Source organism: Neoarius graeffei, chromosome 3 (genome assembly GCF_027579695.1).
Source record: "Neoarius graeffei isolate fNeoGra1 chromosome 3, fNeoGra1.pri, whole genome shotgun sequence".
Taxonomy (NCBI): domain Eukaryota; kingdom Metazoa; phylum Chordata; class Actinopteri; order Siluriformes; family Ariidae; genus Neoarius; species Neoarius graeffei.
In genome coordinates this window covers 98,029,831-98,046,595 of record NC_083571.1, presented here as the reverse complement: position 1 = coordinate 98,046,595, position 16,765 = coordinate 98,029,831, and the positions used below count along the sequence as shown (strand labels likewise).

The 16,765-nt window shown below is 43.1% G+C and overlaps 2 protein-coding genes across 2 annotated transcripts in view; both read left to right on the top strand.

Annotated features, from left to right (window-relative positions):
- Positions 1-10,553, top strand: part of fkbp1b (FKBP prolyl isomerase 1B) — a 53,124-nt gene extending 42,571 nt beyond the window's left edge. The window contains exons 3-4 of the mRNA XM_060916101.1: positions 10,100-10,212; positions 10,327-10,553. Coding sequence (XP_060772084.1) covers positions 10,100-10,212; positions 10,327-10,455 — 242 coding nt within the window. The 3' untranslated portion in view covers positions 10,456-10,553. The remainder of the gene's footprint in view (positions 1-10,099; positions 10,213-10,326) is intronic.
- A 4,363-nt stretch (positions 10,554-14,916) lies between these two features.
- mmut (methylmalonyl CoA mutase) overlaps positions 14,917-16,765 on the top strand; it is a 94,931-nt gene continuing 93,082 nt past the window's right edge. Inside the window, exon 1 of the mRNA XM_060917742.1 lies at positions 14,917-14,981. The gene's annotated coding sequence lies outside the window, so the exon portion shown is untranslated. The remainder of the gene's footprint in view (positions 14,982-16,765) is intronic.

The following is a 16,765-nucleotide window of genomic DNA, read 5'->3' as shown; positions in this document are numbered from 1 at the left end:
GTCAGCCACGACAAACAAAAGTTCAAATATCAATTACAACATCCATATATTTCATTAAGACAATGTGGAATTGTTCTATTTTCTTTATGACTTTGCCTGGACATGGATCTTCCTGCAAAACCCTTTTAGGTATGGAGCCAGTTTGACAAACACAGTGGTACAGTAAGTTTGCTTAACAATGTGTAAAACGCTGCTCACAGATTCACTGTTCCTGACAGAACATGCCGCTGGGACTATACCTGACTCATCGAACATGTTATCTGTCAGCACTTGTTTATCACAGCAGTGTTTGATTTCACCTCTCTCTCTCTCTCTCTCTCTCTCTCTCTCTCTTTTTTTTTTATTTCACATTTTACATTCAAAAGTGCACCTCCAGTGAGCCCTCTGCCATTCTGTCATACAGTATGAACTCTTCCAGACCTCTACCAATAATGATGAGTCCCATCTAGTTACATGCTGCTCAGAAAACAACTTTCAGAACATTGGATACTTTCCCTCCAGCTTCAAAAGGGCCCACAACACTCCTCTGCTAAAAAAAACAAACAAACAAAAAACTTGGACTCCTCTGTCATCCAGAACTACCGCCCCATTTCTCTTCTCCCTTTCCTGTTGAAGACCCTTGAACGTGCTGTTGAGAACAAATTCCCCTCTTTTCTCTCATGGAGCAACCTCCTGGATCCTCACCAGTCTGGCTTCCAAGCCCGACACTCAACCGAGACTACGGTTCTCTCTGTCAGTGAGGCGCTTCATGCAGCATGTGCTGCCTCCCTTTCCTCGGCCCTGATTCCCCTTGATCTTTCTGCTGCGTTTGACACCATTGATCACCCCATCCTTCTGTCATCCTTATCAGCTCTAGGGATCTGCAGGACAGCCCTAGACTAGTTCAAGTCCTACCGCTCTGCTCGCTCCTTCCAGGTTACCTGGTCTGGTACCATATCAGCACCATGCTCATTTACCACTGGTGTCCCTCAAGGTTCAGTCCTTGGCCTGCTTCTCTTCTCCCTCTATACCCTGTTTCTCAGCCTAATTATCTCTACTCATGGTCTATCCGACCACTGCTATGCTGACAACACCCAACTGCTTCTCGCTTTTCCTCCTTCTGACACACAGATCTCTGCTTGCCTGTGTGATATCCAGAGCTGGATGGACAACCATCACTTGAAGCACAACCTAGGCAAGACAGAGGTAATCTACATTCCAGCTCCATCCTCTCCACCCCTGGACATTGTCATCTCCCTGGGGGATGTCTCTAGGTCTCCTTCACCCAGTGCAAAGAACCTTGGGTTGTGTTTGACCACAAACTCTCCTCCTTCACGAACATCGCTGCAGTGACCCAGATGTGTAGATTTCTCCTCTACAACATCCAAAGGATCCACCCTTCTATTTTTTTTTAACCACCTACTCTACTCAGCTCCTGGTCCATGCACTGACCCTCTCCTGCTTGGACTACTGCAACTCTCTCCTTGCTGACCTTCCAGCATCTGCCATCAGACGCCTGCAGCTCATCCAAAATGCTGCAGCTCGCCTGGTCTGCAACCTCCCTCATTCTTCCCATGTCACCCCTCTGCTTGCCAACCTGCACTGGCTACCTATTGCAGCTCGCATCAAATTTAAGACATTGGTGCTAGCTTACAAGGCTCTCAAGGGGTTAGGGCCAGCATACTTCGAGTCTGATCTGCCCCTACATACCAGCCAGATCCCTATGCTCCACTACTACTGGTTGCCTGGTCCCTCCTCCTCTCTGCTCCTGCCCAGCCTGCTCAAGACTGCTGTCTGTTCTGGCTCCCCATTGGTGGAATGACCTTCTCATTGAAGTCAGAACTGTTGACTCCCTGACCACCTTCAAGCACAGACTGAAGACTACCCTCTCCAGGCTGCACCTCTCCCTTTCTTCCCTGCCTATTCTGTAACTGCGTATCGGTCTAGACCAACCCAGGCTGTATACTGTCTAGCCTGGGGTTAGCCATTTTGAGTTCTCTATTTAGTTGTACTTTATATGGTTGGTTTGTTTCCTTGGCTGTTTGAGTACTGGTACTTCAACAGCATATTACACTAGGTATTGCTGTCACTTGTTCATTTGGCACTAGAACTTTCTTGTCTAGAAGTTCAGCACTTTGTGCACCTGACTTTTGCACACATTGTACATCGCTCTGGATAAGAGTGTCTGCTAAATGGCATGTAACGGGCAGCATGGGGGTTAGCACTGTTGCCTCACAGCAAGAAGGTTCTGGGTTCGAGCCCAGTGGCCGACAGGGGCCTTTCTGTGTGGAGTTTGAATGTTCTCCGCATGTCTGTGTGGGTTTCCTCCGGGTGTTCTGGTTTCCCCTGCAGTCCAAAGACATACGTTTAGGTTAACATGGGGCAGCCTTGGGCAAGGCACCTAACCCCCAACTGCTCCCCAGGCGCTGTAGCATAGCTTCCCACTGCTCTGGGGACTGTTACACTCCAGCCTAGGGGAAACCTGAACTTAGCATTAAAAAAAAAATTGACTTCCCCTTTCCCAAGGACAGCCAGTGTCACAGTCGATTGCAGTCCAAAATACAACTTGTTTATTTCAGCCAAGATAAGTTAGCATCAGGGCGAGCAGGGCCCAAAAATAACAAACAAAACAGTCTATGTTTAATGACCTAACTTACCTGGACAACAAAGGAAAATGAAAGAAAATACAGGGATCTTGCCTAACTCCCTAACATAAACAGGAGAAAAGTCAAATGCAACAAAAAAGGCTTCTCACCCCAACAGTTACCTGGGGTCTCATGTACAAAGCTTGCGTACGCACAAAAAAGCTATGTACGTCACTTTCTGCGCAAACATTCGTATGTACAAAGATTGACTTGGCGTGGAAAAGTGCGGTACTCTACGCAAACCTCATGGCTGGCGTGCGCACATTTCTGGTGCATCTTGGTACTTGGCGACACTTAGAGGCAGAGCAACGCAACTACATTTAGGCCTACTCGGTCAAGAGTCATGACATGGCGATAAGAGGCATCCAAAAATGCATCGGAACATCAGGATGCGTGAATTGAAATGTATGTCAGTCATACGACATTGTCGAGACACATAATGCGAGACTGTTGGGTAAATGCCAACAGGTCCATCAACCATCCCTTCCATATTGTAATTACGGGAAATGAGAAACCCCAGCAATATCATTTAGATATTATTCCCATTGACTATTGGTTAATTAAATTAAAGAATGCACATGCAGAACCATGCATTGCAGCTAGCTTAATAGATCTTCCTCGCGCATTTGCCGCGAGGTGTCAGACTGAAATATTATTAGTTGATGTTGTGTGGGGTAGCCTTATCACATAATTACCAAGATCAATATATGAAACGATTTCCAAGTGCGTACAAATCAGACACAACCGCGGTGTGTGGCGTGTTACACAATGTGGCGCAGCGGCACGGCGTGCCAATAATGGAGCGAGACCTGCCGGAGGACCCAGACCCTGGGCCTCACAACGAGGTGCCACAGCGACATGGCATACAAACCCGGCAGCGCTTAATAGCCACAATGTGAAAAGGTAAGGACAGACGGGACACCATTCATTTTTTAAGATATTCTTTTAATGTGTTATTCAGTTCCTTCAATTCCTCGTGGATTCCCTCGAGGTTGTCGTTAATCGCCTCTATCCCCTTTAAAATTTCCCCCTGCGACTCAAGGACCGCGGGCGTCAGCACCTGGCCTGTGGACCCGGCGACAGGGGCAGGCGGTGGAGAAGGGGGGCAGGTGACAGTGACGCTGGATCCGCACGGCTGGGGGTCCTCTTCCTGCTCGGGTGGGATGGACTGGGGGCCTCCTGTTGTTCCCTGGCACCCTGCTAGAATACATTTGTCATTAAAATCCTATTGTGGAAAATATGTGCACATGTTTTATTTCTGGTTACATGTGGCTAGGAATATTGGGCCTACTAAGAGAGGAAGACATTTCCTCAAATACAGGGTGTCCCCGAAAAAATGTACACATTAGAGCACTAAAGGTGTTTTTTTGTTTTCAAAACCCATGCAACTCAAATAGACACTCATTGTGGCGCAGGCACTGCGGACGATGCGAATCATACCGTTATCTTGGTATAGGCTACATTCACATTCAGTGGCATACAATCAGTGACCGTTGCATGTCTCATAGCATACACTTTGAACATCACTTTAATTGGAGGTGACAGAACAATTAAGTGATGTATGTGAATTCTATTACACTGTGCTAAAGGCAGGGATTACCGACTAGTGGCCTAGTGGTAGCGTGTCCGCCTCTCGATCGGGAGATCGTGAGTTCTATTCACGGTCGGGTCATACCAAAGACCATCATAAAAATGGTACCTACTACCATCTGGCAAGGCACGCTGCAATACAGATGTGCATGGGGAGTTAAACTCTCATGGTGGTTACCAGAGGACTAGCCCCCCACTGTAACCCTAGCTATGTAATAGGCAAGAGGCCGAGGGCTATGGAAACGGAGATCGGCGCCGCCCGATGCGCCACCATACAGGTTGGGCCTGGTTAGTACTTGAGTGGGAGACTGCCTAGGAATACCAGGTACTGTAAGGCGTGGGAAGGACTTTAACTAACTTAACTTTTTTAAAGGCAGGGATTAACGCGAATAAATGTTAATGTTAAATGTTAATAATAAATGTTAAATGTTAATTTGATTAACGCGAGATTTCTAACATTTAATTAACATTAATGTGTTAGTAAAAGTTGCCATGTCTTTTACCTAACGCGGGCCTTACTGCAGGTCTATTTATACTAATTAACATATTCAGTGTGGAATAATTGAGGGAGGAGACGGGGCGCGGAACGGGGCTCGTGCATGTGCGCAGAATTCCACGTTGATTGGGATGTACAACAGGAGAGTGCGTGGAAACCTTCGTACGCACTGATTGATACATCCGGATTTTTTTGGTCGTACGCAAATTTCCCGATTTTGACGTGCGCACATATTTAGTGGGAAATCCACGCAGGTCTTTGTACATGAGGCCCCTGGACTGCTTTAGGAAAATATTTACAACTTAAGGCCTCTACTCAGTGAGCATCACAAGGCACAATCCTATTGGGAACAAGGAGAAAGTGAAGCACAGCCAGGTTCTCCAGAGACCGTTTTAAAGCCGGTGCAATCAACCCTGGTCCAATCAGCTGCCGCCACCTACAACCGAAAAACAGGAACATATGAACAGCACCCCCCTCAGGCATGAAGGGAAAACAGCAACAAAAAAGTAAACAAACGAGTACACATTATGACCCTGGGGTCATAACGTTACGTGTGTGCGCGCATGTGTATGTTCACTGCTTCAGATGGGTTAAATACAGAGGACAAATTTTACTGTGCTTGGGTGTGCATGTGACAAATAAAGGCTTCTTCTTCTAATGTCATGTAACGTAACACGGAAAACTATTTATATGCAGTTGTCGATCTATGTGTGTATAGGTATGCTTGCTAAATTCTCACAAGATTGAGAAATATCAAAGCACTTGAAAACATTTTTACAATACATAATGCACTGGAAATCACAAGGTTCATTTGATTTTATACCACATCTACAAAAACAAATTATTTAAAAAGAAAAAGGAAGACATAATACAAAACCCTCCAGACATCCAATATACTTGTGACCATGAATACCAATATAGATATAGTAGGTCAGTATTATAATTCATGGCTTGGCTTCGCAAACGAAGATTATGAAGGGGGCTGTTCACATCTACTGCAGGCGTGCTGGTGGATGATCAGTCCAACGCGGGACAGGCAGGTCCGACCGCAGCGGCTGCAAGGGAAAACTATCTGTTCTGGGTTTGGTGCTGTCACACGGTACTTCCTTCTTCTCCTTTTATCCTCAAGGCTAGCCCGGCGGGAGTTATCAAAGGAGGAGACAGCCTGGTGGACAGCCTGGGAGGAGGAAAGAGGAAGAGATTATAAAGTTACTAATGATGACCACATGATTATGTGGTCATGTCACACCATTATGATATACAGTGGTGCTTGAAAGTTTGTGAACCCTTTAGAATTTTCTATATTTCTGCATAAATATGACCTAAAACATCATCAGATTTTCACACAAATCCTAAAAGTAGGTAAAGAGAACCCAGTTAAACAAATGAGACAAAAATATTATACTTGGTCATTTATTTATTGAGGAAAATGATCCAATATTACAGATCTGTGGGTGGCAAAAGTATGTGAACCTTTGCTTTCAGTATCTGGTGTGACCCCCTTGTGCAGCAATAACTGCAACTAAACGTTTGCGGTAACTGTTGATCAGTCCTGCACACCGGCTTGGAGGAATTTTAGCCCGTTCCTCCATACAGAACAGCTTCAACTCTGGGATGTTGGTGGGTTTCCTCACATGAACTGCTCGCTTCAGGTCCTTCCACAACATTTCGATTGAATTAAGGTCAGGACTTTGACTTGGCCATTCCAAAACATTAACTTTATCCTTCTTTAACCATTCTTTGCTAGAACGACTTGTGTGCTCAGGGTTGTCGTCTTGCTGCATGACCCATCTTCTCTTGAGATTCAGTTCATGGACAGCCGTTCTTACATTTTCCTTTAGAATTCGCTGGTATAATTCAGAATTCATTGTTCCATCAATGATGGCAAGCCGTCCTGGCCCAGATGCAGCAAAACAGGCCCAAACCATGATACTACCATCACCATGTTTCACAGATGGGATAAGATTCTTATGCTGGAATGCAGAGTTTTCCTTTCTCCAAACATAATGCTTCTCATTTAAACCAAAAAGTTCTATTTTGGTCTCATCCGTCCACAAAACATTTTTCCAATAGCCTTCTGGCTTGTCCACGTGATCTTTAGCAAACTGCAGACGAGCAGCAATGTTCTTTTTGGAGAGCAGTGGCTTTCTCCTTGCAACCCTGCCATGCACACCCTTGTTGTTCAGTGGTCTCCTGATGGTGGACTCATGAACATTAACATTAGCCAATGTGAGAGAGGCCTTCAGTTGCTTAGAAGTTACCCTGGGGTCCTTTGTGACCTCGTCGACTATTACACGCCTTGCTCTTGGAGTGACCTTTGTTGGTCAACCACTCCTGGGGAGGGTAACAATGGTCTTGAATTTCCTCCATTTGTACACAATCTGTCTGACTGTGGATTGGTGGAGTCTAAACTCTTTAGAGATGGTTTTGTAACCTTTTCCAGCCTGATGAGCATCAACAACGCTTTTTTTGAGGTCCTCAGAAATTTCCTTTGTTCGTCCCATGATACACTTCCACAAACGTGTTGTGAAGATCAGACTTTGATAGATCCCTGTTCTTTAAATAAAACAGGGTGCCCACTCACACCTGACTGTCATCCCATTGATTGAAAACACTTAACTCTAATTTCACCTTCAAATTCACTGCTAATCCTAGAGGTTCACATACTTTTGCCACTCACAGATATGTAATATTAGATAATTTTCCTCAATAAATAAATCACCAAGTATAATATTTTTGTCTCATTTGTTTAACTGGGTTCTCTTTATCTACTTTGCAGACTTGTGTGAAAATCTGATGATGTTTTAGGTCATATTTATGCAGAAATATAGAAAATTCTAAAGGGTTCACAAACTTTCAAGCACCACTGTAGATATTGTAATAAATCTATTACAATATCTATATCATAATGGTGTGAGATTGGTGACTAACATTAAATAATAAGTGATTATTAACCCTAGATTAGCTCAAGGATCCCTAGTTCGATTCTGAGCTTTGCTTCTTTTCATTGTAGTATACGTAGATGCTGGCACAAGGTGGCCTACATAAAACCTCAGAATAATCTCCTGAATTAGGCCAGTGTTTCACAGTCCACATTCTTTTTGTTCATTTGGATCATGAGAGATTGAAGGCCACTGGAGATTTAGATAAGCAGAGAATGTTTTGTTTCTTGGAGCCAGTCGGGTGTTATTGGATCATTGCTTTGTTTTGAAGTCAGTTTGCTACATGCATTCAGTACTTGGGGGGTAAAAATAACTGAGAAAGGCAATATTCTGTGGTGGAATGTCCTTATTTTACCCCAAACAAATGAATGGATCAGACCATATGAGAAAAATAAACTTTGTTCTGAAGCACTTGAGGGAAGAAAAGACACCGAGCTTGCTCAGTGCAATTTTGTTGAACAGCTCTTTGTATATTATCCTTCCATCTCCTGTCCTTGTCTCAAGGTTACAGGGGAAACTTCTAGAAAAATAGCTTAAAAGACAAATATGTCTTTAGCATATGATGAATAACCATTGTTTCACACCTAATATTAAAGCAAATATTTGCTATCACACTAGGAACCCTAAGGGCGGCACGGTGGTGTAGTGGTTAGCACTGTCGTCTCACAGCAAGAAGGTTCTGGGTTTGAGCCCAGTGGCTGACAGGGGCTTTTCTGTGTGGAGTTTGCATGTTCTCCCTGTGTCTGCGTGGGTTTGCTCCGGTTTCCTCCAAAGACATGCAGTTAGGCGAATTAGCTACTCTGAATTCCCTATATAGGGGAGAGTGGGGTAAATTGAGCCATTTCTTACTAATGCTGTCTTCTCAGCAAGGAAAAATGTTATAGCACAAAAACAAAACCACCCACATATAGTCCAGGATGTGTGCTGTAAATAGAAATGACAAGTATGTATCTATGACAAACGATAATGAAAAAATGACTTATCAAAAAAAAGTGGTGTGATGGCTCAACTTCCCCCACCTTAAGGGTAAGTTGAGCCATCTAAGTGGGTAAATTGAGCCACCTGGGGGTAAAGTGACCAATGCAGCTTTTCTCGTGTAAAACTCGAGCTTTACTTAAAATAATAAATAAATAGATAATGCAAGGGTATTGTTCTAAATATTTTAATACAGTGCAGACACAAAAATAACAACAGTGTATGCAAAACCTTTTCGAACTTCTTTAACTTTTTTAAATTCTTTAACTTGACCTAACATTCTTTATTGAACAAGGCTTTGTTTTTCTTACTCAACAACTAATTATTCCACATTCCAACCTTCAACGCTACAAGGAAATATGAAGTGCTGTTGCCTCCGTGCAGTTCCTCCTGCCTTTTGAGGTTGAGGTAACTTCTTCAGCACATCACTTTGTGGAAAAAGTGCAGAGTCGACCTGTCAATCTTTCTCTCTCTTGCAACTGCTCTTATGGACCCTCCAGACTTGACCTCAGCAGCAGCTCGCTCCATCTCTTCAAGAGGTGTTGAGGCCCAGTTTGTCTTCCTTTTGTATGTTCTTGGCATGATGGCTATAATGTTTACAATATAAAGGTCATTTAAAGTCATAGAAATCGTACAAATGCCATTTTCAGACTTTTTAGGATTAAAATAACTAGTGGCTCAAGGTGGGGTAAGTTGAACCAGTGGCTCAATTTGACCCAAGGCAACTGGCTCACTTTACCCCACAGTCACCATTTTGGAAAAAACATCCTGTTCTGGCTAATCAGGCTAATCTTTAGCTAAATTATCACCATGATTTGATACACTAGCTAACCATCAACATGTATGATATATGTTTTTAGACCTTGATAAATTTGCTTTTAGCAAAATACCCTTTATATCTGATGTGTAAAAAATTTACTTTGACAAACAAAAAATGTATTTTTGTGAAAAAAACATACTTACCACGCAAGCATGGACATCTCTCCTTCACATGGAACAGCAAATGAATGGTGATTGTAGAATTTCTGATCACATGACTCTAAAGGTGTACCAGTGCCTTAATACAGGGGGTGGGTCAACTTACCCACTGGCTCAATTTACCCCCCTCTCCCCTATGTGTGTGAATGGTTGTTTTCCAAGCCTGGAAATGGGAGGGTTGCGGCAGGAAGGGCATAAAACTATGCTCCAATTAATATGATATGCGGATCAATATGGTCCACATGAACCCCGACCTGGCAACAGTGCTGGACAAGGAAGAAGAAGACGACACTAGGAAACCTAAAAGTTCACGAGTGCAGTTCTATTTTTTGTGACTTTGTTTTAGGACGGTTTCTCCCAGAGATTAAGAGCTTTCTTACAAATAACCTTATTTTGATATTTTTTTCATGTAAATAATATATAGAAAGCTGTTCATGTCGTACTTAGTGATGCATGATATATTTGTTGCTAATTATTCTACTGCATATCTGCAGGAATGCTGCAGAACGGGAAAAAGTTTGACTCCTCACGAGACAGAAACAAGCCCTTCAAATTCAAAATCGGCCGACAGGAAGTCATCAAGGGCTGGGAGGAAGGTGTTGCACAGGTAATGGCAAAGCATTTATTTTGCACACATTAGCTTGCTGTTGGAGTAAATGAAGTGATCATATCAAACAGACAGAGTTCAATATTCTGTATTAACCTCTGATCTCATTCTCAGATGAGTCTAGGCCAGCGGGCGAAAATCACCTGCACTCCAGATATGGCATATGGAGCCACAGGGCACCCTGGGGTCATCCCTCCTAATGCCACACTCATATTCGATGTGGAGCTGCTAAAGCTGGAGTGAATCCTCATCTTAGGAAGGAAGAAACTCTAACCCTCTGCCCCACCATGGAAATGCTTCCCGTGAATTTAGGGTCTCAAACTACACACTTGGAATATCCTCGTCTTCATTGCCAACCTGTGCTGCATATTTCACCTAGCTCATTTTAAGCATGTGAAACACTACAGCCCTAGTTTGCTCATATGCAATGTCCTATTTGATTTCTTTTGAACATTACATAGAATTATTAAAATCAGTATAACCATAACATGCATATTTGGATTGAAACTACTGCCTTACTGTATTTGAAGTGGAAGCATGGTGTAATAGAAGTGACCGCTCTGCTCTTCTGTATATTAAGGGGCATTAACAAGCACTGTCTGCATTGCCACTTTTGATATAACTATGTCCAGCTAAATGCATATGAAACAATAATCATGTTGCTGTACTTAGTCATATTTTATATGCATCCCTGATAAAATTTGCTGCAAATATCATGAGTTCACAAAACATTGCCTTTGCCTGAAACAAATTGAACACTGTACCATGGACTGCTTTGGCTTCTTTAAATATTTTATCAATCGACTCTTAATAAATATAATAATATTTGGAATTCTTTGAAGCAAGTCTTTTGTTTTGTTAAATTACATCTTAGTCGTGTAAACTGTACGAATTGTTCACAATGCCAAGAATGTTACATTTTCAGGAGTGAGCACAAATATTTCATGAGCAGAATATCTCCTGATTCTTAAACATTTAAAAACGGTACCTGGAAGTACAGTAGGCATGATGGTGGTGCAGTTGGTAGCATTGCTGGGTAACAGCTTCAGGGTTCCAGGTTCGATCCTGATCTTGGGTCACTGTCTCCATGTGGGTTTCCTTCAGATTCTCCAGTTGCCTCCTCCATCTCAAAAACAAAGTATATTTCCAAATAATCAAACTGATTCATAAATCAGAACCAGATGGCCCCGGAATTAAAATGAGTTTCTGAAAAACTCAAACCAGCCCATCTGGCACCAACAAAAATGTCAGAGATCACAGTTTCCTCTGACACTTTCCCCCATTCTGAAGCTCTTGATCTGTATCTGCATGATTTTATGCATTGCATTGCTGCCACATGATTGGCTGATTAGATAAATGTGCAGGTGTAAGGTGTAATAAAGTAGATGGTGAGTGCCCTTTACTAGTGCATCTCAAACAATTAGCATATCATAAAGGGTTTTTTTTGTAACTTAATTGAGAAACTTTCATATATTCTCATTACATGTAAATTCAAATTATTAGAAAATTTCCTAAGATCAATCAAAAAAAGATTTATGATACAGAAATGTCCAACTTCTGAAAAGTATGTTCATTTATACACTCAATACTTGGTTGGGGCTCCTTTACCACAAATTACTGCGTCAATGCGGCGTGGCATGAAGGTGATCAGCCTGTGGCACTGCTGAGGTATTATTGAAGCCCAGGTTGCTTTTATAGAGGCCTTCAGCTCGTCTGTATTTTTGGGTCAGGTGTTTCTCATCTTCCTCTTGACAGTACCCCATAGATTCTGTCTGGGGTTTGGGTCAGATGAGTTGGATAGCCAATCAAGCACAGTAATATCATGTTTAGTAAACCATTTGGTAGTAGTTTTGGCACTGTGAGCAGGTGCTAAGTCCTGCTGGAAAAGGAAATCGGCATCTCCATAAAACCTGTCTGCAAATGGAAGCATGAAGTGCTCTAAAATCTCCTGGTAGATGGCTGTGTTGATTTTGAATTTGATAAAACACAGTGGACCAACACCAGCAGATGACATGACACCCCAGATCATCACAGACTATGGAAACTTCACAATGGACTTCAAACACCTTGGATTCTGTGCCTCTCCACTCTTCCTCCAGACTCTTGGACCTTGATTTCCAAATGAAATGCAAAATTTACTTTCATCTGAAAAGAGGACTTTGGATCACTGAGCAACAGTCCAGTTCTTTCTCTCCTTAGCCCGGGTAAGACACTTCTGACATTGTCTCTGATTCAGGAGTGGCTTAATATGAGGAATGCAAAAGTCGTAGCCCCTTTCCTGAGGACATCTGTGCGTGGTGGCTCTTGATGCACTGACACCAGCCTCAGTCCACTCCTTGTGAAGCTCTTCCAAGTTCTTGAATCAACTTTTCTTCACAATCCTCTCAAGGCTGCGGTCATCCCTGTTGCTTGTGCACCTTTTCCAGCCAGCCTTTTCAGCAATGACCCTCTGTGGCTCCTCTTGTGGAGGGTGTCGATGATCGTCTTCTGGACAACTGTCAAGTCAGTAGTCTTCCCCATGATTATAGTTGTGTGTACTGAACCAGACCGGTATTTATACTGTTTTACTCAAACTTGAAATGAAATACTCTAATATTTTGAGTATTTTTTTTTTTTGCACTGCAGGTAGGGTGGCCAGACGTCCGGCTTTAGGCCGGACCGTCCGTCTTTTCAATGTCTTGTCCGGCGTCTGGCGCAGCATCAAGCCGGACGCACATTTGTCCTCCTTTTAGAGACGATGAGCGGAATTATATAATATCGACTTGCCAGACTGGAAGAGCAGAGTTTTAGAATAACGTTTTGTAAGGAAACTGCAGATCTGTGCTGCACACTAGTAATCTACAATAAAGAGTCTATGGCTCGATGTTTTTTGGCATGCAATGCGAACTCCACACCGTGAGGCGTTGCGTTCTAGAACGCGTTGCGCTCTATCCTTTGATGATCTTCCTGGCGTGTGCCTAGAGGTTGATATTTCAGTTTTTTTGTACAGTAAAATTCCTTCATGAACATGTCAAAGGCACAGGCTACTTCAAAGAGTCTGACTGTTCTCTCTCTCACTCTCTCACACACACACACACACACCTACGAATTCTGAAGACACTGAAAGACTGAAGCATGATATACTGTTTTAAAACGTTTTATAATGTTGCTGGTTATGTTGTCTATTTGTTCTTTGAGAATCTACAAATGTTGTGCTTTTTGGTACTCAGCACCTTAAGTTTAATTTCAGTGGTTTGTTAACTCCACAATGTTTTTCTCATCTCATCTCATTATCTCTAGCCACTTTTATCCTTCTACAGGGTCGCAGGCAAGCTGGAGCCTATCCCAGCTGACTACGGGCGAAAGGCGGGGTACACCCTGGACAAGTTGCCAGGTCATCACAGGGCTGACACATAGACACAGACAACCATTCACATCCACATTCACACCTACGGTCAATTTAGAGTCACCAGTTAACCTAACCTGCATGTCTTTGGACTGTGGGGGAAACCGGAGCACCCGGAGGAAACCCACGCGGACACGGGGAGAACATGCAAACTCCGCACAGAAAGGCCCTCGCCGGCCACGGGGCTCGAACCCGGACCTTCTTGCTGTGAGGCGACAGCGCTAACCACTACACCACCGTGCCGCCCCACAATGTTTTTAATAAATATAAATACTGTGTGTTCTAGCCAATTAAGAGCTAATACATGAATTATAATAAATACTATGAATGCTTTGACCTTACTCTTTTTTCCCCACAATCATGATCTTTAACCCTACAAAATTGCGATGTTGATTTCACCAAACTTGAGTGACTTGCATAAAAATAATCCATTCTCAATCTTGCCACTGTGGTTTACATAAATAATTGAGGGCTATGAATCAGATCGGATTTGCCATTATTCACCCTAAAATTGATTAGAATGCAGGAAATTGCATCTATGAAATACAAAATTTTCTGGGGAAGGGCCCCCAGACCCCCCGTCCAAATAATGTCCTCCTTTTTGGTGTTATGGAAATGGTCACCCTAACTGCAAGCCATAATTATCACAATTAAAATAGAAAAATGCTTGAAACGTTTTAGTTTAGGGGCGGCACGGTGGTGTAGTGGTTAGCGCTGTCGCCTCACAGCAAGAAGGTCCTGGGTTCGACCCCCGGGGCTGGCGAGGGCCTTTCTGTGTGGAGTTTGCATGTTCTCCCCGTGTCCGCGTGGGTTTCCTCCGGGTGCTCCGGTTTCCCCCACAGTCCAAAGACATGCAGGTTAGGTTAACTGGTGACTCTAAATTGACCGTAGGTGTGAATGTGAGTGTGAATGGTTGTCTGTGTCTATGTGTCAGCCCTGTGATGACCTGGCGACTTGTCCAGGGTGTACCCCGCCTTTCACCCGTAGTCAGCTGGGATAGGCTCCAGCTTGCCTGCGACCCTGTAGAAGGATAAAGCGGCTAGAGATAATGAGATGAGATGAGAACTGATGGAAAACATTTAACTTCTTCACGAGATTCTAATTGTTTAAGATGCACTGGTGTATCGCCCTCTTGTGACGCTTTCTGACCCTACGGAACTAATAATCCCGGAACGTTAGTTTATCAGTACCAATATCGCGGGTAACATTTTGCGTTACACATCCGGGTAAATGTCGCTGGTAGTCGTCTCTGATTGGACGATATCACTTTAGGGCGTTGTTATGGGACGCTTCTGATTGGTCTGTTACGAGTTGTTGCTAAATGTGATTGGCTGGACAGTTTAGCTCCCGCCTGTCTGCTTGGACTGTAACAGACGCATACAAGGTCAGAAAATCTGATTATTATAGTCTGTACTTTATTATTTACCGACTTTAATAAGGCTGAGTTCGGTTAAACAGTCAGTGATGTAACCGGTATGATGTATAAAACATTGCCATGAATAGTAGTTCCTGAGCAGTTTGGCTTTACTTGGATCACCTAACTACTGACTTCTGATCTATTCGTGTGTAAATATTGAATAAATCATGACCATAATATATCAGAATAGTGGGTTATCTGTAGTTAGATAAAACTGAAATAATGTACCAGGATCAGCGCTTTTTATTCCCACTTTATCAGGTAAACATGTCGTATACTGGTATATTAGGGTGCATCAGTTGCCCCCTAAAAATGAAAAGTTCCTCCGATCATGATGCATTTTTGTTTTTATGTTCCTTCTGGTAAGAAAACACACTGGGTGAAATATTTTGACAAAATTCAAAAGTTTAATGGTGGCACCAGGAGCTCAAAGTTATGGAAAAAGCTGCTATTTTATGACCTTTTTTTATGACAAAATTTCGATCACTTTTCATGAAACATTATGGCACCTTATAGAGTATACCAAATATCTTAGATACACATTTTTAGTACGTATTCTAAATATATTATCAAGCACAGTTTGAGTTTTAGCTGTTCATTGAATCATTGGTCAACTACTTTTAAACAATACAAATGTATTACGAATCACATTAATGCTTCTCAATCCCTTGCAAAGGTTCTTAACATGATCTCTGGGTCACAAGAAATCAATAAATGGAGTCCGACATCTCGTCTCATCTCATTATCTGTAGCCGCTTTATCCTGTTCTACAGGGTCGCAGGCAAGCTGGAGCCTATCCCAGCTGACTACGGGTGAAAGGCGGGGTACACCCTGGACAAGTCGCCAGGTCATCACAGGGCTGACACATAGACACAGACAACCATTCACACTCACATTCACACCTACGGTCAATTTAGAGTCACCAGTTAACCTAACCTGCATGTCTTTGGACTGTGGGGGAAACCGGAGCACCCGGAGGAAACCCACGCGGACACGGGGAGAACATGCAAACTCCGCACAGAAAGGCCCTCGCCGGCCACGGGGCTCGAACCCAGGACCTTCTTGCTGTGAGGCGACAGTGCTAACCACTACACCACCGTGACCTCCCCCAACTAACTATCTATCTATCTAAGTTGCAATTAGAAATATTCAACCCCTTCACCTCAAAAGTCATTATAGTCATGTGGATGAAAGATAATGACAATAAATGACAAAAAAAACCTCATTAAACAAAAAATTTTTTTATTTATACATACGAGTAATTTTGGGGTGGCACGGTGGAGTAGTTGTTAGCACTGTCGCCCAATTTTCTCCCAATTTGGTCTTTTATCCATTCCCTGAACACACAAACTGCCGCCTTCTCCATCCATGGGCTCACAGATGCCCACAGTAAGTTAAGGGAAAGAGAAATGCCAAATAACTGACTCAGAGGACCAATTTTGCTCTTTCTGATTCCCAGTGATGGATGGCTATGGCATCATCAGGATTCAGTCTTGCCATCTCCTGAGAAATCTTTTTTTTTTTTGTGCTTCTCAGGAGCCACTGTACATTTTTAAAAAAATCATTTATAATTTTTTTTACGGCTATCATTAGAACTAGAGATGTTACAGCACGGTGGTGTAGTGGTTAGCACCGTCACCTCACAGCAAGAAGGTCCGGGTTCGAGCCCCGTGGCCGACGAGGGCCTTTCTGTGCGGAGTTTACATGTTCTCCCCGTGTCCGCGTGGGTTTCCTCCAGGTGCTCCGGTTTC